Below are 24,532 nucleotides of genomic sequence, written 5' to 3'. Positions count from 1 at the left end.
ATCAATCGTTGTTTCAAAAGATATATAAATATATAAGAAGGAGCGAGCGAGAGAGAGAAGAGGAGGGGCCTACTAATTAAGGAAATATCCGATCATTAATTTTGTACCTATAGTATAAACTCCACGTCAGATAAAAAAAATGAAATATTTGTATTTTTAATATATTACTGAAAACTCTTGGACATGAAGGCATTTTTTTTCTCCACTATTTTTATTAACTTCAAAAAGAATTACTGAAGTAGAAAATATTTTATTTTTTTATAATTAAGTTATTATCTATATTAATAAAACCTTTAAAAGTTGGTGATTATCTTTTTCAACAACTCTTATTGATGATTTGGGGGATTGTTGGTTAGAGTAAAAAATGCTTTGAAAGTATTTAGTAAAATGGAATAAACAAACATGTTAAGGTCCAATTTTTCATTGCATTTGGGGTTTCAAATGTGATCTTTTCATGCAGAAGCAATTAAGAACATCTGAATTTATGGATCAAAAAATTGCGACCAAGATACAAAAGTTGCCTTTAAATTTTGGCTTTTGCATTGGGGGATTATCACAACTCACTTATTTATATTAACTATTGAAAAAACATATAAAAGTTAAATTAATTTATATTTTATGTATTATTAAATTAAATTATTTAAATATAATTTATTATATTTCATTTTTTAAAATACTTAATGTATCATTGATTTTACAAATAATTTATGTTAATTACTTAAAAAGTATTTAAAATATATACTTCATGTATCATTATACTAAATTGTTTAAATATTATATATTTTAACTAATTTTTAACTTTCCACTATCATGTTCAAAAAAGTCATTTTAATAAGAAATTATCTACATCTTTCACGGACATTGCCCCCTTAAACTTTTTCGATTTTGGGTCATCCATCTAACAATTCATTGTCACACCCTAAACTCTTTTACCCACGGTAGCTTTACGAACAACGAGTTTTCCCTTGAACTTTTCAATTTGTTCATTCAAAGTCGTCATTGTTAGAGTATGCTCAAAGACCAATCATGAGATGATTGTAATAATATACTCGTTTTACCTTATTTGTTAATTTAAGACATTACCATTGTTATTTTAGTTTTTTTCTGTGTGTAAATAAATTGATTAATAATAAAGTCCTGAGAATAATATGATTCTTAAAAAATCTTTAGTCAAGTATTATTGTGGGTTTAGACAATAATAATGCATTGAGACTAATGTGTAGTTGATTGATGACAGTGTTGTCGTTGACATAAGGATGTCAAAATCAATACATGAGTATGTGTTAGAGAACAACATACTGGGCTGACCTATTGTGAGTATGTTTCTTGGATTATTATATAATAGTCACAACATTACTTATAGTGATAACTATGTATACAATCCTCAGACTTGAGATCATCATTGTCCTAACATCGCGAGTCATATATTTTGATACAGTCAAATGTCTACCATAACAGGTTGTACTATAAAGATTAATGTTGGATATGTCGCAATCTATGTAGTGAGATATGATTGATCAAGATAGAATTTGTCTCTCCTACATAATGGGATAATATCTTAGGTCATGCTCAAATAAGTTAATATGAGATCTTACAATTATTTATTTATTGTAGTCTACTCAGAATATCAAGAAATATGATATTGGACTATACAAGTGTGACTATTCCATGACTTGTATCCAATCTAGATATAAAGGATAAAATGATATACTACATAAAAAAACTTATCACAGAAAAGTTATGTCGAATCACGACTTATTGTAACTTGAGTAGCAGTGATGCTTTGCTAGATACCAATTGTTGCTTGTGACATTAGAAATGTTCTAGTATTATTACCAACATTACAAGAGCCTACAAGGTCACACCCTATGATTGAAGCGAACATAATTCAAAAATAATTGATATTGTGTTTAGTTGTCACAAGAATTAAATTAATTTTGAATTAATTTAATTCGGCAGTTAAATTTTGAACACATTATATGTACAAACTTGTTGTACACAAGTAGAAAACATAATTAAAATTAATATATGAATTTGATTCATATAAAATATTAATCGAATATAGTTTATCAAAATTATTAATATAAATAGTTATAATAATTTTGCTCAAAGATAAAAAGACATGGAAGTTGATATTCTTTTGGAAAGAATATAATCTTTTTAATATGCTTTCCATATGTTTCTCTAAAAACATAAAAGGGAATTATTTCGTTTTATTAGGTGAGATTAATAAAAGGAATATAATAATTTAGTGTGTTAGGGTTACCAAGAAAAGAAAATAAAAATAAAAAAAGGTTTAGCGGCCATTTTTGTGAAAATTCTCTCTGAAAAGTTTAAAGAGTTTTGTTGTTACCTGTTGACTGGGTGAACTATATAGAGGCTCAGACATTTTTTGTTGCGGCTTGGAATCGACATCATGAAAGAAATCAGATCCTAAAGGTATATCTTCAACTCTTTTTCAATTGATTCGATCCTCGTAAATGGGTCCATGGTTGATGATTGCAGGAATAATTTTTTCGCTGCACCACGGGGCGTACCAACGATCCAACAGTCACTATGTCCTTGAGAGCATCATCCTTTTCTATCAACTTACCTACAATGGAGTTGATCACCCTTTGTATCGCATCCATGTTAGAACTAAGGCCTCCTTCACCTGTCCCTTGAGTTGATCTTTCATCAAGTCCATCTATGTGGTGCGTCTCTCAACTGCCTTGAGTGTTTCCTTCATACCACTATTGGATTCCTAGGGATTGATCACTCGACTGACAGCATATTCCTCGATCGACTAGCTTTCCTATCCCCCTATGGGTATCTCTCGACTCAATCTGATCATTTACTTCTTTCATCATCTCATTCAACACCTTCGAACCTTGGCTCCTATACTAACTGTCACGAGGCTAGAACTTTAGTCTGGCAAACCTCACGGCCTTAGGCGAGAACTTAGCTTCAAATTTGCCTAAGTTAGCCTAACTCTCGAAACATGAGAATTCACAAGGAAATTTTCTAAGGCACCGAAACTTAGGGGAAGCAAACTCTCAAGCAAAAAAAAAAAAAAGAATGAATAGAAAAGTCATAAGAAAGCATTGCACACAATGTTTGAATAAATGCTTTCAAAAGTATTTGATTACTCAATATTTGGATGGTTACAAATTGGGGGGAATGCCTCAATTTATAGTTGAGCTCTCCCAAATCCAATGGTACAATTGAAATTACATCAATGACTAAGATTAATGCTTACCTACAAGATGGGAGTCCTAAGGGATTTAAACACTATACAATCTTATCCTTTAGGATTACAAATATTCACTTTGGTAACTCTAATTTACTGGAGTGTTTCATTAGACTACCAATGCTTCAAGTAAATTGGTTTTTTTATGTGTTCCACAAATCGAGCCAGTTCAAGTGGGTTAAACGAGCCACATTTAATCAATTGACCTACAATAACTGTTCTGTATGCATTCATCACGAGCTTTAATCTGCAATCCATGGCACTATATCTTGCTTTCAGATTTAAATATTTTTCTTTATTTACACAATCAGTGTTGACTAAGGATCGCCATGTTCGTAGCTAAACTCATTCTTTTTTATCATTTTAATTTGAAATAAAAATTTTAACTAATAAAGATAAAAAAAATTACCCTCTCTCTCATTTTTTGGATACTTTCTATGTTCGTTTTATAGTTCATGTTCAAAATTTATAACAGTCACTTTCAACAATATACTCTCTAATTTTATCTCATATGAAACAGGCTATTTCACTAAAAATGGTCCATTTCCTACTTTATTTACGGAAATGGGCCACTTTAAACTTTATTTATCGGAATGGGCCAAAAAACCAAAAACGTGTCCACGTAATAGCGTTTTAAGGGGAAATTTTAGAAAAGCGCGTCCTTAGGGAGCTCTTTTGCCATGTCAGCATAAAACGTCCTGATGTAGACGCGCTTTGTTGACATGGCAAAAGCGCTTACCCGGGGACGCACTTTAGCCCGTGTTTTTTGCCCCAACGGTCATTTAAAAATTTGACCGTTGGGGAACCAACGATCATAAAAAAAATATAAAATCCCCACCTATTTTTTTCATACAATTTCTTTAATTTCTTCTAAATTTCTTTCTAAATTTCTCAAAAAAACTCTCAAGTTCCTCTATAAATTCCTCAAAGCTCTCTTTAAATCACAATGTCCTTTAATTTTTTTTCTAAAGCAATATTATTTTTTTATAATTTCTAAGATATTTGATCATATTAGCAATGACCGGGGAATTAATTCGTCTCCATCATAAACATATCTCCATCGAGCAAATGAAAATGGTAAGGGTTAATTTCAATTTTTGAATATTATTTAATATTTTTTCATTATGTAATTTTAATTAATATTTATTTTATAATTTTTTTATAACAGTCGGTAGATCGGGTGTTACAATGTCATATTTTTAATTTGTCTAGCCCTCCACCACCATTGATAGAAATTTATTTGAGGGAAGCGGGTTTTTGGCACGTGGCCAATATAGGCCTGGGGTGTAAGTTAGACTTGAAACTCATCAGCGCATTCATAGAAAGGTGGAGACCTGAGACGCACACATTCCATCTTCCATGCGGGGAGTGTACCATCATTTTGAAGGACGTGCAGTTACAATTGGGGTTACCGATGGATGGGTTCATACTTACCAGGTTCACTCAATCTGCTGATTGGGGAGTCGTATGCTATGATCTTTTGGGTGCGATTTCGAATAATATTTACGAAGGTTAGATTGAGATGGGTTGGTTACGAGACACATTCTCGGAGCCAGGAGATGATTCGAATGAAGTAGAAAGAATATGATACGCTCGGGCATACATCTTTGAGATCATTGGAGGTTATCTGATGCTGGACTTGTCACGAAACCTCGTACATCTAAGGTGGCTACTAAAATTCATCGATTTTAGAGCAACTGGCAAACTCAATTGGGGGTCTGCCGTGTTGTCGACATTGTACCAGGAGATGTGCTGAACGATGCAACCAAGTAAAGCCAAAATCGGAGGTTGCCTATCACTGCTACAATATGGGCTCGATTTCGCTTTCTATTTTTACGTCCTCGAGTGAACCACCCGTATACATTCCCACTTTTAACGAGGTAAAATTTATATTAAAATTTACAATTATGACATAGATTTAAAATATAATTTTATGCTAAAATTTTATTTAATTAGGTGGAACCATTCGGTGAGTTATGTTGGAATACCTACCGCTCTTGAAGATATACGGCTTTTATTAGACCAATGATCGGAAGCGCATGTAAGTATATATATAAATGAAATATATATAACATAGTCGTTTCGTATTTAGTATTTAGTATTATTTATATAACTAATATTTTTATCATGTTCATATAATTTCAATGGACACCAATTGAGGATTTGACAATTTAGGCAGTAATTCCAGATAAATTCTTACAGGATCCAAACATCTGGCATGTTACGATCCCATTGATCAACTACGCTACTGTCGAGATGCACCAAACAAATAGAGTGTTGCGGTAATTTGGATTCCGACAACCGATTCTCGTGGCACCTAAGATGCTCGATGAAGAGTACAAAATTGACTTACGGCGATCGAATATGCATTGGTCGGTCTTCTTCTTAGATTATATAGAAATGTGGAAAATCAGTATTATCATATACCTACTTATGAACCTATTATCGTTCCAAAGTTAGCGTGTGAGCTGGATTACATGCCATGGTTTAAGATCCATGTAAAGCTATATTTGCTCTTCGAAGAGCAAAGACATTGACAAATCCGTGTCAAAAGGGAACGATAAGGCCATTTAAATCCAAGGAGAAGGGTTGATGGGGCGGTCCCATCAAAATCGCTTACGCAATCATCGGGCCCTTATATGTTTCTTTTTCCCAGCCTTATGCCAGGTTGGAATGCATGACCCAATACATCTCATTTCCCAATAACTCCGACTCAACCGATGGTATATAGGCCATCGTCGTAGGAGGGGTCGCACGAGGCACTATCGGGAAACTCATTTCATTTCCAATCCCCATCACTTTACGGGATTCAAACACCTCTGCCGTGGGTGATGCAAACACCTCCGCAGTCTTTGTTCTATCAAGATGGGTCATCCTCCTAACACCCACAACCAGAACAACCACAACCCCCACCAAACCAACCACAACCCCCATCGGAAGTTGAACCAAGAAGGAATCCAGCGCGTAACCGTTGACCACCCCCATGTGGCACTGATTTTGACTGACACATGTATTTATTTTTTTAATATATTTGTACAAACTGTTTTTATATTATTTCATTTAATAAAATAGAATTTGTTTTAAATATATTTATACAAATTGTTTTTATATTTTGTCCTATTTAATAAAATATAAGTTCTTTTAAATAAGGTAATAGAAATAATGGAACATAGTTTCATCTAATCAATTATGAATTATTTTGATTTGAACATGTTCGAATTGTATGACCTGGGTTCCTACACCATTTGCACAACTTCTATTTGTTTGTTCTTTCCCGAATATCCATGTTATCATGTATTCTAATCGAGCAAGGTTGACCTTTTGGTTTGCGACGCAGTTCTCTATCCAGTAACAACTTAAACGGAGCAAGCGATATAGACGACCACTTACGTTCATCTAGGACCGGTGGGAATAAGTGTCTCCACACGTTGTACATGTATTCTAATTTGTACACTTTGTCGACATAACTCATGGGATCCAAATAGAGGTTTTGACAAGCTGCAATTATATGAGAGCATAGATAATGAAGTGCATCAAACCTCCCACAGTCGCAAGTCTTATTTCTCAGGTGTACATGATATTTCCCGCCGGTAATACCTTGGTTGGGTCTGTCGAACTCCGTTACATGAAACCATAGGTTGTTGTGATCGTGACACACTGTGTGCATGGTGTTGGCCCGTGCCTTCACCTTGTTAATTTCTTGCACTACCTTCTGACACCATAGATGGCCTCCCTGCATTTGGTCTTTATAACTCGCTACTTGCTTTGGAAACACTGAAGCCAAACAGAAGTATATCTCCCGCACAACAGAAGTTATCGGCAAATGATGTGTTCCTTTTATAATAGAATTTATGTATTCAGCCAGGTTTGAGGTCATATGACCATATCGTAGGCCATCGTCGTATGCTTGTGTCCACTGATAGAAAGGTATGTTATAGAGGTAGTTTGCGCCTTGATTTTTAATTGACCGCAAAATCGCCAACATCTCATAAAAACGATCCTTATTGATCTCATACCCTGTCAATATAAGTGGATAGTGATAATTACGTACCACTCTTCCATTTTTCAGTACTTTTGCTAACAGTACATCCTGCTTGAAGCGCTTTTTACACTAATTTTTTAGAACCATCTTCTCAAAATTATTTTTTAGAAACTACTGTAGAAAAATAATGTCCATGTGGGAGCTTTTTTCAGTATTTTTGCTGAAAGTGCATCATGCTTAAAGCATTTTTGACCCTATTTTTCAGAATCATCTTCTCAAAATTATTTTTTTAGAAACTACTTTAGAAAAATAGCATCCAGCTGGGAGCTTTTTTAGTACTTTTGCTGACTGAACAAAAAAGAAAACAAAACCAACCTTGTCAAAATAATTTTTTTAGAACTCATCCTTAAAACTATTACAAAAACCCTAAACACAAATTTATTTTTAAAAATCCCTAAGCTCTAATTTATTTTTTATAAACAATAAATCCTAATTTAATTTATTTTTAAAAAAATCATAAAACCTAATTTATTTTTTAAAATTCCTAAAACCCAATTTATTTTCTCCAAAATCCTAAACCCTAAACATACAAAACCTTAATTTATTTTAACAAAAATCCCAACCCTAAAACCCTAAACATCTAAACCCTAAGCCCTAAACATGTAAATAACCAACTTTAGAAAAAACATGGGTAAAGCGTTTCCCTCGGGGGCGCTTTTGCCATATCAGCAAAGTGCGTCCACGTCAGTGCGTTTTATGCTGACATGGCAAAAGTGCTCCTCCAGAGACGCGCTTTTCTAAAATTATTTCTCCTTAAAATGCGCCTACATGGACGCATTTTTGGTTTTTTGGCCTATTCCGATAAATAAAATTTAAAATGGTCCATTTCCATAGATAAAGTAGGAAATAGACTTTTTTTTTTATTTTTTTATTTTAGTAAAATAGTCTATAAAACATGCTGCAAAAATTTATATTTTTTCACTTTTATTTGTCCATATTTCTCTTTACGCAAATTGGAAATCGAATAAATTTCTAGCTTAACAAATTTTACTAAGCATGTTTCTCTTCATAAGGTTTAATATTTTCCAAAACTTTTTTTATATTTGTTTTTGTTTCTCTCTCTCTCTATATATAGTCCAGTTAATATCATTATTCTTGTAATGCTTAGTTGTGTTAAGGAGAACCCAATTTCAGGTTAAAACAATGACCCACTTGCTGAAGTTAATCCGAGGTTTTGGTTTTTCTCAAGATTCGGCAATTAATCCATTTCTTGCTCTGGTTAGATTGTAATTGATTAAATTTACCCAAACTTGACTAACTTTTGGAGTTGATGATTATGAAGCATTCTTTTTTCAACCAAAAGAAAAAGTAGAAAGAAAAGTCTGATTTCATAAGCATTTGAAAACTTGGGAACATCCCATCATAGTGGGGTGAGTGCTAACCAAAAATTCATCTACTCAAATCATGGTAAGCATGAAGCAAGCCGAAGCGAAAATGAAAAGGATAGCGGATGCAGAAGCTATCGAAGCAGCAGAAGTATTATCAGGAGCATCAGAGTCGGCGGTTGTAGAAGGAGCATCAGCAGCTGGTATGTCGCTTCGGGTAGTTTTAGGTGGGGATGCAAGTGGGGACTTGTTAGGACCAGGTGCTAAGGCCTTCCTGGGAGGAGAAGCATTAGGAGCGTAAGATGGGGAAGAAGTTATGGCTACATTTATAACATTGCTGATTTCCAGTACTGAAATATCATAGGGTTGAGTCGTAACTTGTTTAACAAAGATAGAATCATGGCTAGAACCCGGAGCAGCAGATCCAAATGACACTTGTTTCCCCACACGTGTCATAGTCAAGAAACCTTGCTGGTTTTGGGCTTTCCCACTTTGCTGGTAAAGTGTGGTGAGAGTCAACGGTTTAGATGGCACCTTGTCCACCTTGGCTTTGTCGTAATAATCCAGTACCACATGGATGCTCAACATCTTTTTTATTGTATCCTTCGGTTGGCTAGAAAGTCCTGAAATCTGAGAATTGGAAACAACAAGAACAGTGACGCTTTTTTTGTCGTTGATCTCACTCGCGCTGTAATCTGAGAAGGAGCCAAGGATCTTAGTGATGTTAAATGCATCCGCAGCTGATAAGAGAAGGAAAAAGGTAAGGAAGAGTGCAACAATCGGGGAAGACATGGGAGACATTTTTTATGTAATTAAGGAATTCCAAGATGGTTGTTAGTACTTCAGACAAGGCTGCAACTATGGATTTATATAAATACATGTGGATTCAAGTTGGAAGTCTATATTTCGCCCGAAAAGTGGGATTTCGGTTTTGGTCAAACAAACAAAGATAGCAAACACTGACATTTGGGTTGTTTTCAGTTGGTAATGCCCAAATGCCAGTCTCCCCACCATGTTTGATACCTCACAATCTAAATTTAGTAAATTCTAAGCACTCCTATTAGATGACGATACTTTAATATAGTTGAAGCTTATTATTATTATTACTTTTTTTATACTACACTGCTGACCCAACTACTGATATGCTATTTTTTTACTACAAAATAATTATTTAATTATTTAAACTTTTTAATAACACATTACATGATAATTTTTAAAATGACATAATAATAAATTTAGCTTCCAACGTTTGTGCGTGTCAATTTAGTTCTAATTTTTAAAATTTAACCATCAATGTTTACATATTATCTGAATTTATCTTTTTACATAAAATATAATTTAATACACAATATGTAAATTATAAAAAATAAAAAAATATATTTTTTAAAAATTATTTATTATTAAACTAAACAATCCTCAAATACATTGTTTTTCTTATACATCAAATGACTAACAACTTGATTTCTCAATGATAATTAATTTATTTTTGTTAGCTTGAGTTGACTGTCATTAATGAAGCAAACCAAAACTAAAAAAAAATTAATTTTGTTTAAGTTGTTAGACTTATAACTGTATTGAACGAAGCGGTTTTTTATTTTCAAACACTAGAACTGTCTATTTTTCAAAATTTGGATCGTTTTGTTTCTCATTGCTGTTCATTTTCTCATCGAATCAAGCATATGAATAATGTTAGAAAGGATCACAAAGAAAAACATGTTGGAACATTTTCAAAATATATATAATGTTTCAATTGTTGCAAATGAAAAGTTATAAATAACCAAAAGTTATCTCACTTAGTTATTAACCAAAACTTGTCACTATGTGATGAGTTATGTCTCTTAAATTCAGAAGTTATGTCACTTGATTATTCACAAATAGTCATAATTATTCAAGTAGATATTTATTGAATAATAATGTTTATTGCTAAAGATATGACTATCAATTTAGGTAGTTTATGTCCCTATGAAGAGACATGAGACCTTCTATAAATAGGAGTGAAATTTCATTTTTATGACACACCCGAAAAAATAGAAACAAAGTTTCTTTCTATTCTCCCACCATCTTTCATATTTCTAGATTGTTCTATAAAGAATTATTACAAAATTTTTTATAGAAATGATATACTTGTTATGCTCTACTCAATGTTCAGTAGACTATTTCCATCAGTGAAAAACGTAGACAGTCATTGGGTTTCATTGTATTCTCAAGGTCCATTTGCTAGTAACTCTTTTGTACACCATAATATAGGTGAGGGCAAATAGAATCTTAAAGAAAGTGACATTGATACATGCTTTGAAGCCTTCGTTAATTTTTACAAGTTTAATTTTATCCCCATGCTCCAACAAAACAAAACTGGAAAATGATTAAATTACACAATGTGTAAGGATTGAAGGTCAAGTTTTTAGAATCAAGATTAAATTGACACAATGTATAAATGTTAAGAGTTAGATTTGTTATTATACCTATTTTAAAAGCTACCATGTCAATTTTTTATTGATTATTTAACGATAGGTTACCAAAAAAGAAAAAAACCGAATAATTGAGTGATCATGAAAGAAACTTACTAATAGTTGAGAGATCGTGTTGTTTACATTTATTTTAATTAATGTAGCTTTCATGTTCATTTTGTGGTTTATAGAGACAAATCCCTTCGAAGTTCGTGACTGTCCCTTCTAATAGTCTCATTTACAAAGTTCAAACTCACATTTTCATTTTAAAAATACAATATAATTTACCATTACAACTAACCATTGTCTTCATTCGATTAAAACAAATATTAGTGAGTAGTATAAGTGAAACAAATATTACAAGGGACTAGTTTAGACGTTTAAAATTAGTGAGTATTATATGATATATATATATTTATGATAAACCAATAATAATATTTTAACTTTTTTAGTGAAATTAAATGCAAATTAAATGATATAATAGCAAATGCATATAATTTCACTAAAAAAAGTTAAAATATTATTATTGGTTTATCATAAATATATATATATCATATAATACTACTAATTTTAAACGTCTAAACTAGTCCCTTGTAAATAATCCCCTATCATCATGCATTTGAAGTTTCGAATCACTATAATAATTGTATTGTGGTGATACAAAAGTTATTTTAAAATAAAGCTTATCCTATTTTGTGACCGAAAACAGTCTTAGTGCACATAACGACTTTTTCTCTCAAACTAATAAAATTTTCCATGAAATCCATCAGCTTCTTCCTCAATCTATTGACCACCGACGTCCTCTTCTGGTGCGAAGAGGGCTTGAGGAAAACGCTGCCGCTGAAGGAGTAGTGGTCGCTACGACCGAGGAAGCTGCTCTACTGTTTCCCAAATGCTTACAAACGACATTTAGGGTCAGTTATTTATTGCTTTTGAAAAATACTTTTAAAAATTTTGAATGTTTTATATTGCTGTTAAAAAGTGCTTTTAAATGATAAAATGTCTATTTTAGACATAATATTATAAAATAATAAATATGTATTTAAATAATGTTCAAATTAATTAATATTATGATATTTTAGCAATAATATAAAAATAATTTATTATAACTTATTGTTAATATTTTAATATATAATATTAACTTTAAATATTTCTAAGTAATTAATATTAATTATTTATTAAATTTAATTAGAATATATAAACTATATTTAAATATTTAAATATAATAATTAAATATTTCTAATTAGATATTGACACAATTTTATTATTATAAAATTATTTTTTATTTTTAATTAATGCTTTTAATGATTTGTATTATTTTATTTTAAAACGTATTTGAATATATAACTCATATTAGATATTAACATAACATAGAAAACATAAACCTAACAAATTAAAATATTACATATATTTGGATTAAAGTCTTAAAAAGGGATAATATTTATATACCAAATATAAATACTAAAAATTTTACAATAGCATTTACAATTTAAAGTGAATTCATTAAACTAGAAGCTATAGCATCTCTTGTTAATTCCATTTCAAAACCACTTGAGTTGTTTGATTCACCGTCATCATCACCATCATCATCGTCGTCGTCATCATCATCACTTTCTCGACCATGCGCATTTTCTGAATCAATAATATTCTCATATGCCCAGTTAATATCTTCGTATTCCATAAAATCTGCATCATTTTGATCGACATGTTTTCGGATAAAATTATGTATCGTCATTTTAGCAACAATTATCATCATTTGCTTTTCAAAACTATAACTTGGCATATCCCTTAAAATGTCTCTTTTTTTTTTAAAACACCAAAAGTTCGTTCAATCACACTACGTAATGATGAATGTGAATGATTGGATATCTCTTCTTTACCAGATACTGGTCTACCTCTACGAAAGTCAGGTAAATGATATCGCTCACCTCTATATGGTCCAAGATAACCTTTTATTTGAGGATATCCATAATCAACAAGATAATATTTTCCTACAAGTCATAATATAACAAACAATTAATTCAATAAAAATCATCAATTAAAGAACTTATACTTTATTATTTAAAAAATCACATATAAATAAAATATCTAACCATTTGGTGGGTGCGGAAATTTGTATTTTGGATCTCGAATTGCATTAAGAAATATTCTAATGTCATGTGCCGGTCCTTCCCATCCAGCCATGACAAAGGTAAAACACATATTAAAATCACATACTGCCATAACATTTTGAGTCGAGATACCTTTTCTTCCCATATAGGGAATTTGTTCATTTGGTGGAAGAATAGCGGCAATGTGAGTACCATCAATTGCACCTATGCAATCCTGAAAAAATAATTATATTACTCTCGTGCATTTTTTTAGTCGACCAAATATATTAAAATATAATAATATAAAATTATATTTTAACCTTAAAATGCAGCATATATCTAGAATCATTACGTATTTGTTCGGGTATTGAGCTAAAAGAAAAGGATCTTCGGGTGCAATTAGATCAGTGGCCATCCTTGAAACTTTCTCAAGCACATTTGCAAAGTGTCGACTTATTGTTGATCCAGACCTTTGAAATCTTTCTCGACATTGGGAAATTTTTGCACTGGTGCCCAAGATGTATAAAAAAATCCTCAACATTTCACTAGAAGATATGTTTCTTAAAGTTTGCAAGTTGTATCTTGTCTCCAAAACTCTCAACAAAATTGTGAATACCATTTTAGACATCCTAAAATTAATCATACAACGTCATTCGTGACCGTCAAGAATCTCTCGGATCCATGTCTCACCTGACTGTTTAGAATCCATGCATGGTTGCCTTAATATATACTTCTCGTAATATAATTGCATGGAAGAAGATGCAACAATAAATGATTTGTTAAAACGTTCCATGCGTTGTAAAGTCTCTTCCTTTTCCCTTTCATCATTACTTTCATCACCGCCTGTAATCCTCAACTATACTCATCACCTATGAATAAATTTTATATCCAAAATCATAAATAAACAACTATTGATAAAATTAATTTAGTATAAATAAGTAGAACATAAATTTAATATCCAAAGACGAAACATAAACAACTACTAATAAAACTAGATTACACATAAATAAGTAGAACATAAATTCAATATCTAAAAAGCAAACATAAACAGCCATTGATAAAACTAGATTACACATATAAGTAGAACATAAATTCAATATCTAAAAACCAAACATAAATAACTATTGATAAAACTAGTTTAGCATTGTTGTTTAGTCACATAATAGATATCTCTGTACCCTAGAAGATCAGAAAATGTTCAACTATCCTCCATTTCCGTCTTAAGCCACAAAGCTCTAATTTTGGAATTAATTGATAAAAACATAATTAGCTTGTCCTTATTGAGCAATAATTTAAGTGCGAAAAAGTATAGAGGACTAGCTTCTTGAACTTCTTCAGACATGCTGTTAAGCATTTTGACTGCTTGTGGAATACCATATGGATCCATAACAGGAGTCAAACTAGATGTGGCTTGACTCATATTGTCAGCTACATTGCATGATTTGTCTATTTGACTGGACAATCTTACAGCCCCTCCAATTTGCTTTGAGGATTTCTTTCTTTCAGTTTTAAAATGTGAACTTGATATCTCAGGGTTTTTTCTTTTTTGACCGTTTCCATCAATTTGAACATCATTTGAAATGTGAACATCCTTTAAAATGTGAATATCATTTCCCATATTTTCTTCTTCATTCTCTTTAGGTATTTCGTTGTTAACATCCTTAAAAAAATCACTACAGAGTGTACCAAAAAAAGGTGTCCATGCTTTATCACCTGTTGCAACTATCCCCATGAACATTTGGTCCAACTTCCCTTCGAATTCAGGATCAATGCCTGATGTTCTAATTTTTTTAGCTTCAGGCACAACCTACATATAAAATGATAGTTTAATAATAATAATTATTAATAACCTCATAAATAAGAAAAAAAAAACAAAAAATATTCAGAATTATTAATGTACTTGTAGCCTACTCTCCCACCAATCATCTAGTGCATCAACGGTTCTTTTTATAGGATTCCACCCTAGACCAGTATTTTTGCCTTTAAGTTTCTTCCAAGCTTTCCATTCCTTTTTTTAGGGCACCCACCTATTTTTAAGTTGTCTTTGTGAAAAACCCTTGCCCGTTTCTTTCTCAAAGTTGGTCATTATTTTCAACCATCCATCTTTTGTGAAATGAGTACCAGGCCTATTGCCTTTCAATATCTCTTTAATACAAATATCACAAAATATTTCTGTCAATCTCTTATCCCATATTGCTTTCACTTTTTCACCACTAACTTCAACCGCCGAAGTACTCATCTATTGTGTATACAAACAGATTCGTTTCAGCCAGTAAAGCAATCAAGAAAATCAAATGTCACATAAGTATATTTGTTTAAATGTGTATCAACTGCATCCAACTATTCAGAATCCAAGGCAGAAGCAATGAAAGAAATGTAATAAGCTCACAAACCTGGGATTTACTTTGTCAAGTCCAAGAACCAAGGGTAGGTAAAGATTGTGCCCTTTTGAAGTCAAGTAGTTTATTGTAGGTGAAAAGAACCTGCAACAGAACACAAAAATACAATACTACTGTATTAAATTGATTCAAATAACATTCACAAATGAAACCTTAGAACCAAAGACAGAACTACAGAAGCAAAGTTGTCACTTGAATCACAAAAAAGTCAAGGGGAAATAAATTAAACCAAATCAATCATTTACAAAAGATATTGTACTAACTACTGATTTTATCAATAAATTCACTCAAAAATCCATTCTCTTCTATAGAATAAAGAATTTATAATTGAAAAACCTAAAGTGTACTTGGAGACAAATGCAACTACTGATATTTATGGAAAATTGAAAACGTCAAATAAATAAATCAAATGAGTTCACTCATATATACTAATTTACATAGTACATTTATGTCATGAAATCAATTGGTAGAAAGGAAACAAAGTAGGGCAGTGCATGGAAACAACTTAAGGATAAAGCATAAAACAAAATCATACTGTGATTTACAGTATTTCATTCAATCATTTTGCGTTCATTATGAATTTAGTTTTAATAGCTTACACATTACAGAAAACAAACGCATAAAAAATCAGCAGTGTAACAACAAACGAGAGGCATAATGAATGACTTATCAATCAACAGCATTTCCTTGTGATTTACAGGCATTTTAATGCAGGAAGAGTAACTCCTTGGTATATTAAGACAACAGTAAGCATATAAGACACTAACTCCTGTAAGCCTATAAAGCCTATAAGCAACCGAAGGAATCACCGATATGGATGGATTGCAGCACAACTGTTCAGTGTAGAGAAATAAAGAAAGCTGTCGGTGGTGCATTGGAGTTGTCTAAAATTACTGGTTCTCATGCTTATGAGAGATATACAGGACCACAAATTCGGAAGATATTTGAGACACAACAAGAAATTTATGAGAACAATGAGAGGATCTCTCTTGTTAGCTCTTTCATAGCATGTCTATTCTCAGGGGCTTATGCTTGTATTGATACAACTGATAGTGCAGGGATAAACTTGATGGATATAAAGCAAAAGGCTTGGTCTAAAGCTGCATTGGAGGTTTGTTTTGCATGCTATCTGATTTTTTGTAGTTCATTTATCAATCTTTGAATATTTTTCATTGATTTTTCTTATGTTAAGGTTGTTATTTTCGATGTTAATCAATGAATAATGGTATTGTTGAACTTTAATTCTATTACAGGCTACAGTTCCAGGTTTGGAGGAAAAGCTTGGAAAGCTAGCTCCTGCACATGCTGCTGCTGGTTTTATTGCATCCTATTTTGTGGAGAGGTTAGTGACATCTTTTTTGTTGGAGGTTCATTTTTGTTGATATGTTACTGACATTTCAAAGGGTTAAAAATTGGTATTAAACTTTACTATTTGCATTCCCTTTTGTGATGAACAACACTCTGCATGTGGGTTATAGCATGTATGGCCTTGAAATTGTTAGGGCCTATGTATGTATACTGATAAAGTATTTGCTTGACCATGCATATAGTTATAGGCAGTGGTTGTGTATATGAGCTCTTATATTGAATGAAGGCATATATTTCCCAGCATGCATTGGTATAAATTAAAATACATTTTTTTTTCCTTTTTTTGTATTTGTTCATACTTGTGCCTGTAGAGACAGGTTGAAACTCATTAATGTCTTTTCATGTATAAGTTCAATAAGAATTGCTTGGTGGTTCAGTGGTCTAGAGACAATCCTAATAGTTTAGCAGGTACATGACTCTCTTCATTTATTATTAATTGAATTCTCTATGTGACTTAGATCTCCACTACTCAAAATTGCTCTAGTTTTCTAATCAACCCCTAATGCATGTTTATAACAGTCTCCTCTCAATATGCACTTAAAGTCTATAGTAAAATTTAGTATTATTCTTTCCTTCAAATATTCAATCTATCACATAGAAGTGAATAGAGTGTAATATATATCGACAACCAAATTGATATACACTTCTGGGGATCTAGCAACCAGTAAAGCAATTAGTAAACTCTAAAATAGTATTTAATCAGTAAAGCAATCAATATTTAATCTATTAAATATTCAAATATTTAGTCTATATTTCTTCTATTTTCATCAACTAAAATAGTTTGGGCCTGCAAGTTTAACTCTAAACACTTCTGGGAATCTAGCAATCAGTAAAGCAAAGCAGAGCAAAGCAGCAGAGGCACAAAGCAGAGCAAAGCAGTAAAGCAAAAGAGGCAGCAGTGACACTGTAAGTGCTATTTATGCCTCCTTATTTGATCAGTGATTATCTCCATGCTTAAAATGACTCAAAGAATCAATGTAAGGAACATAACCTGAATCTTTTAGTTTGTTTAAGTCTCAACCATGTCAACAAAGATTCCTATTTGAACTTTTAAGTGGTAGGGCCTATACTTCTCAGAGTTCATGTCTGACACTCCCCTGAAGTTTTTGGGTTTTTTTTTTGCTTTGACCATACAACTAAGCCAAAATTTTCCCTCTTTTTTTTTTTCTTTTGGAAGAGTTACTTTTCATGATTCTAATCGCATGCATTATTGATAATAATATTTTGCTTTGTGTTTCTTTTGCTTCTTTGTTTCCTGTAATCTTCTGAAACTTTCTAAAATGATTTGAAGGAGATAGAATTTCTGTAAAATCAGTCAATTAATTTCTTTAAAATTTCTGTAAAAATCAAACAATCATAAAACAACTAAAAATTAAAGCATAATGAATAATTAAAGAGAAGAAGAAGAAAATAAACTCACCGACGAAAGAGGAACAAAGAACCAGAGGAAAGAACTTTGAAAAAGAAAATGTGAAAAAAATGGGTATAGATTTAGCTCCAAAGAACCTGAGAAAAGAACGTTTTTTGGGAGAAGACAGGTTAAAAATGGAAATTATCAGCCAAAAGCACTTTTGGCTGAAGAAAAGTTAAAATTTTCAACTTCTCCATCAAAGTACTTTTTTTAAGCTAAAAATTATTCTGAAATGGTGTCTGTTCTTCATTGTTTTTAAGGGAAAAAGACTTTTTATAGCAAAAGTCCATCTGAGAACAAAGGAGAACGGGGCCTAAAGCTATATGGTTTGGCTCTTCACTCTCTTAGTGGATCTTCCAGTGGCTTCAAACTAATAACATCTTCTTTTGCACTTTCTTGATGATTCGAAAAACCAGAAATGACCTCATTTTTAACAAAATCCCAATAAAAAAGATAAGTTCCATCCTCAGGCTAAAAGGCCAAAGTTTGTCTATTTATCTTCCTTCAATAAGATAATTGACCAAGGAAACATCACCTCTTCCTCTACCTCCATGTTGCAATCGCCTGTGAGATCACTGGAAACCAGGACCAACAACATTAGTTGGACCCTTTGTCTCCATATTAATAAGGGGTGATATGATAGGTGCTGCGACAATTATACGAAACAAAGAAAGTGTGTTCTACATTGTCTGCAAAAGCTTTAACATCACTCTAAAGATACATGCCAAATTTCTCATTCTCTGCCTATCCTTGTTCGTGCTAAAAGATCTCCAAATCTCATCTTGCTAAAGGGTGAACAAAGAAAGGCAATGGGCCAATATCCTTCTTAGTAGCTCAAAAGTATTATGGAAACCTTTTTAGGCATTTAAGGACATTCCGGACCACTCAAACTTGTCAAAATAATTAAATATGACAATGGCAATCATGCCCGGGGAAGAAATGGAATGACGGGCAATTTATGCCTCTACTACTAATATTTCTTTCACTTGACCTTAATTCTCCTCCTGTTTATTTTTTGAATTTCTAAACTTTTTTAGGAATCTGGCTGTATAAATTTTTAAAATTATGAAAATGACCCAACTTTAAGATTAATTATGAGAATGACCTGATTCCTACAATAGAGTTGGGTGCCGCCATTTTCCTAGGCGACACCACCCTAAAAATCCCCCCAATCATGCTTTAATCATTACAAAAAATAAAATAAAAAATTGTTTGTGCCACCTAACAAATTGGTAGCACCGAATTGAAGCTTACAGGGGCAAAATGTTTAAGGAATTGATAAAGTAATTACCCTTTTCAGATTGACAGAAAAAAAGGTGTCGCAACTTTTGATCTATTTGCATGTTGGCTCTATCCCCCTTTGAAATTAAATTTAAATAGCTCTTAAAAGATATTACAATAACAAAAATAAACTCTTCTCATATTTTATTGTATTACATTTTATAATTTTTTTAAAAGAGCTCGATTTATTGTTTTGCCTATGACCCCAAAAATGTCAAGAATAGGCCTATAGATAAACTTAAGAAATTTTTTTTAGGGGCATATTGGGTAATTTAAATAAAAATTTATATAGTTTTTTAAGTTTATTGTTTTTAAAAAAATAAAAAAAGATGAGAAAGTTATTTAAATTTAATTACTTCACCGTGTCCCTGAAAGTTTTACCCCAGCACGCTTCAGTTTGGTGTTGTCGCGACACCAAAAAAATTGATTTTTAAATATTTTTTGTAATTATTAAAGCATGATTGGAGGGATTTTTAGGGTGATGTTGCTTGGGAAACTGGCAGCATCCAATTCTATTATAGAAATCAGATCATTCTCATCATTAATTTTGAAGTTGGGTTGTTTTTATAATTTTTAAAATTTACAAGGTTGGATTTAAAAAAGCCGAATTTCTATCTTTGCCTTTTATAAGAAGAAGAAAAAAAAACACCTTTTAAAAAAACAATTCCAGGACAACAAAGAAAAAAGCATTATTTCAATAAAAAAACTTCTTCGATATGTTCCACTGCTTGAACATGCAGAAAAATAAATAGAAAAAGGAGGGTATATTAATCCATTCGGTTTAATCGTGGAACTTTCCTCTCGAAGTCAAAATGCTAACGCGTTACTTCAACTCCTGTCCTGGGGCTGCCTTGACGTTAAACGACCTAATAAGTGACCACTTTCCCTCGTTCCATCTATAGGAACACGTTCACGAAATAGAAAATTTCCCATCTCCTCATTCAAAGAATATGCTAAGAAAGATTTTGGAAATTTACCTTTTCCAATTTTCCGTCTGTTGACCTGTTGTAAGTGATTTTTGCTTTTGTCGTTGACTTTCTTCTGTATATAATCGTGTGGATGACTTGGCTATAACGAATAGAAGAAAGTCTAAAAACCATGTTGAGTAGGAATCCTTCGGTCAGGTCATGTTTTCCGGCAGGATTCTCCAACTCAAGCCTTGATGACAATGGACAAGCCTCGAGGAATAGCAGCTATGGTACATCACCTGCAACTGCAACTCCGAGTTGGAGCCAGCCTAATTCCAGCAGCAGGGCCTGCCGCACTGACGACAATAAGCCTTTGACTTGTGCACAAATGCCAACTTCTGGTGCAGACCTTGTTATCAATAATCCCTCTAAACTCCCACTCCCGGAATATGCAAGTGCTCTACGGGTCTCATACCAGACTCATGCTACTTATCACCACCCCAACAACAAGGATGTTAATGTTAGTTCTGCAACACCAGTTCAAGTAGTTGACAAATTTTTACCAGACCCTTCTCTTGCAATTCCGCGACCCTCTGTATTACCAAATGCGCTTCCGAGAGTCGGTAAGTCAACCTTTTTTGGACAGGCTTTTGTCTAAGAACAACTCGAAATTCTGACATTCAATCAATATAATGGGTGGCAGGGAGTAATAGGACTTCTACACGGCTTACCTTGTATGCACCTTTACATCAAGCCGCAATGAAAGGTGATTGGGGAAAAGCAAAAGAGTTCCTAAATATTCATCCAGGTGCTGCAAATGTCAGGATAACCAACCGATTGGAAACAGCTCTTCACATTGCTGTAAGGGCCGGACACATTGGATTTGTGGAGGAGGTAGTCAAGTTGATGAGCGTATCAGACTTGGAACGAAGGGACAAATCCAGTAACACCGCGCTTTTCGTTGCCGCTGCTTCGGGTATTACTAGGATTGCGGAGGTGATGGTAAAAAAGAACAAACTTTTGCCAGGGTTAAGGGGGAACAAGGGGGTGACACCACTCTGCATTGCTGCACAGAAAGGCCACCGAGACATGGTTTGGTATCTTTACAATGTGACCGCTGCTGAGTATCTTAATCAGGAGGATTATATTGGGTTGCTTATAGCAACCATCACTACTGATTTATTTGGTATGAACTATGAAGTGAAGTCTATTAGATGTTTAGTAATGGTTAGAGCCATTAAGTCCATACTTTATGGTTCATTTATAAAACAGCTGATCAAATTCTCCTTTTCTACTTAGACGTAGCTCTCTGCTTAATTCAGCACAATCCAGAATTGGCTATTCTGCGTGATTCAAATGGGGAGACGGCACTCCATGTTTTAGCTCGAAAGCCCACGGCATTTTCCAGTAAAAATGAGCTGGGAATCTGGGAAATGTTTATCTACCCATGTAAGTTTTAAGACTTTCCTTTTAATATCCTTTTCATAATTCAATTAGCCGGATTTGGGAAGCACTGGAAATTGAATCAAATGATTCAAATCGTTATATCTTGTGTTTGTAATTTTATTTATGATTGTCTCATTACGTATGTATAAAACTCAGGCAAGCCAGTATTTTCCATTCCCTGCTTATGTTTTGATCAATATTTGCAGCATTTTTGAACTTTCCTTGCCTTTATTTCAAGTAATTTTAGTTAAGTCCACTGAGAAAGAGGGAACAAACAGAGCACGCCTTCAAACTAGTAAACCTAACTGACTACTTGTAATTGTCAAAGAACTCCGATAGACAAGTTAATGATTACAATTTACAGCTGTAATATGAGAAAACATTGTATGAAATATATATATTAGTTAGATTTATTGGTGCTACAAACCAGAAAAAATAGCATTCCTGGGCTGAGGAATGGGGCTTTCTATAAAAGATTTATTGCTTGGGGAAAATGTAAATTGGGATATCTGTCTTGTAATCATAATAGTTACACTTATATGCTCTTGCAGGGATCTATGTTGAACCAGTAACTAAATGTAGTTACCCCTCGGGCATGTCGAAGCCCTGCCACTGCGATACAAATCAAGGTTTCTCTCTCATTTTGGGAGTAATGAAGTTTAATGGTATTCCAGGTTAATCAAAACTTCATTTTTAACTAGCAAGTTTTTTTGGAATGTATGCAGCGTTCATTGGTTTAGCGGGAAGACTTTGGCATGCAATTCAGAAAACAAGTGGGTGCTGATATGAAACTTAGATTTTTCTCTTTTTTTTCTTCTGGCATAGTTAAAAATCCAATATCTGATCCGTGTTTAACTTAGTCCCAGGACATAAAGCAGTTTGCAGGAAAAAGTTACTGCATATGCAAGCCATTGTCCTTGTGAAGCTGTTATGGGATCAAATTTTATCATTGGAAGACGCGCAAATTACGGATATACTAAGAATCCCTTCACAAGTGTTATTTGTTGCAGCAGAATTTGGAGTTGTTGACCTCATAACTGAACTTTTTCAGTCTTATCCGGATCTGATATGGAGAGTCGACGAGCATGGCCGAAGCATTTTTCATATGGCGGTCATTCATCGCCAAGAAAAGATCTTTAGACTTATACATGATATAGGGGCACATAAGGATATGATTGCTGCTTACAGAGACAAAAACAATCATTGCATACTGCATTTGGCTGGAAAGATAGCAACTCCAAATAGACTTAATATTGTATCTGGTGCAGCTCTTCAAATGCAAAGAGAACTGTTGTGGTTTAAGGCAAGTCTTGAATATTTTCTCGCTTGTTCACTATTTGACATAATTAGAAGTTGTAATTTGAGTTGGTTTTTGTACATCACAGGAAGTAGAGAAGAATGTACAACCATTATACAAGGAAATGAGAGACAGTAATGGCAGAACGCCTCGAATGTTGTTCATGGAAGAGCATGCGAAATTGATGAAGGAAGGAGAGAAGTGGATGAAGAGCACTGCTTCGTCGTGCATGCTTGTTGCTACACTAATCACAACAGTGATGTTTGCAGCAATATTTACAGTACCAGGAGGCAATGACAATGAGAAAGGAACTCCCATATTTTTAGAAGCTACATCTTTCGTGATCTTCGCTGTATCAGATGCATTGGCATTGTTCTCTTCAGTCACCACTATATTAATGTTCTTATCGATCCTCACTTCGCGTTACGCAGAAGAAGATTTCTTGAGGTTACTCCCGCAAAGATTGATTGTTGGTCTTACTACCCTTTTTTTGTCCATAGCAGCAATGCTTGTCGCATTCGGTGCAACCTTTTGCATTGTGCTTAGCCAAAGACTGGCATGGATAGCTGTCCCAGTAGCCTTCATTGCTTGTATCCCAGTTACTTTATTTGCCTTCTTACAGTTCCCACTCCTTCTTGATATAATCCAATCTTCCTATGGTGTTGGCATCTTTGTCTGAATTTGTTCATTTATTTCTTAGTTTGTAAATACAAGAGAAATGGAAAGGAAAATAGCTTTGTAACTTACATTCGTTTGTGTGGAATGAAGTCGTTGACACAGATACGGTATGTGTAACACCCAAACATCTCACTGGTATAATATTAGTATTTGGCAAATTTTCTCATTAACAATTGAATAATGATAGATTCGAAAAGAAATTTTAATAAAGATTAAATTGAAAATTTGAAAAAGATACACTAAAGGTACAAATTTACTATTTTAGGAAGAAATATTTATTTTATGAATGTGATGTGTTGGAAAATTGAGATATGCACTAGATTGAAAAGTGGTGAAAAGTATAAGAATTAAAGTTAAATTTTATCATTTTTTGAAAAAAGGCTTAATTGAAATTATACCATGAATAAATGATATATGCATAAGTAACAATTACACATAAGTATCTCATGTGTCAAACAAATAGTGATGGAAAAGAATAAAATGATTATTTTACCCTTATGTCTTACATATGACAAGAGATTTTAAAGGTTAATTTAGTTATTTGGTCATTAAATATTATTTTTAAAATTTTAAATTATAAAAAGCGTGATCTTTTGATGGGAGAAATTATA

At 32.9% G+C, this 24,532-nt stretch overlaps 3 protein-coding genes across 5 annotated transcripts; 1 reads left to right on the top strand and 2 right to left on the bottom strand.

Annotated features, from left to right (window-relative positions):
* Nucleotides 1–8,600: 8,600 nt before the first annotated feature.
* Nucleotides 8,601–9,417, bottom strand: LOC105772367 (fasciclin-like arabinogalactan protein 14). The gene has a single exon (XM_012593645.2). It carries the CDS (start codon nt 9,395–9,397, stop codon nt 8,669–8,671), a length of 729 nt encoding a protein of 242 aa, XP_012449099.1. The 5' UTR covers nt 9,398–9,417; the 3' UTR covers nt 8,601–8,668.
* A 3,059-nt stretch (nt 9,418–12,476) lies between these two features.
* LOC105774177 (uncharacterized) lies at nt 12,477–19,131 on the bottom strand. The gene is made up of 7 exons (XM_052632308.1): nt 18,321–19,131; nt 15,527–15,616; nt 14,847–14,940; nt 13,486–14,002; nt 13,137–13,368; nt 12,972–13,034; nt 12,477–12,729 (listed from the first exon to the last, which is right to left on the bottom strand). Exons 4-7 carry the CDS (start codon nt 13,774–13,776, stop codon nt 12,533–12,535), a joined length of 783 nt encoding a protein of 260 aa, XP_052488268.1. The 5' UTR covers nt 13,777–14,002; nt 14,847–14,940; nt 15,527–15,616; nt 18,321–19,131; the 3' UTR covers nt 12,477–12,532.
* A 1,433-nt stretch (nt 19,132–20,564) lies between these two features.
* On the top strand, nt 20,565–23,989 carry LOC105774175 (ankyrin repeat-containing protein ITN1). 3 transcript variants are annotated; one of them, XM_052632156.1, is made up of 7 exons: nt 20,565–21,123; nt 21,204–21,686; nt 21,800–21,949; nt 22,498–22,575; nt 22,672–22,719; nt 22,807–23,253; nt 23,336–23,989. In XM_052632156.1, the coding sequence occupies exons 1-7, from the start codon at nt 20,691–20,693 to the stop codon at nt 23,920–23,922; spliced, it is 2,226 nt and encodes a 741-aa protein (XP_052488116.1). In that variant the 5' UTR covers nt 20,565–20,690; the 3' UTR covers nt 23,923–23,989. The 3 variants fall into 3 exon arrangements, with proteins under 3 accessions (XP_052488116.1, XP_012452009.1, XP_012452008.1); XM_012596555.2 differs by having other exon boundaries at nt 20,573–21,123; nt 22,813–23,249; nt 23,332–23,989; XM_012596554.2 differs by having other exon boundaries at nt 20,577–21,123; nt 22,807–23,249; nt 23,332–23,989.
* Nucleotides 23,990–24,532: the final 543 nt, after the last annotated feature.

Source organism: Gossypium raimondii, chromosome 6 (assembly GCF_025698545.1).
Source record: "Gossypium raimondii isolate GPD5lz chromosome 6, ASM2569854v1, whole genome shotgun sequence".
In the NCBI taxonomy this organism is placed as follows: Eukaryota; Viridiplantae; Streptophyta; class Magnoliopsida; order Malvales; family Malvaceae; genus Gossypium; species Gossypium raimondii.
This window is presented reverse-complemented; position numbering and strand designations above follow the sequence as displayed.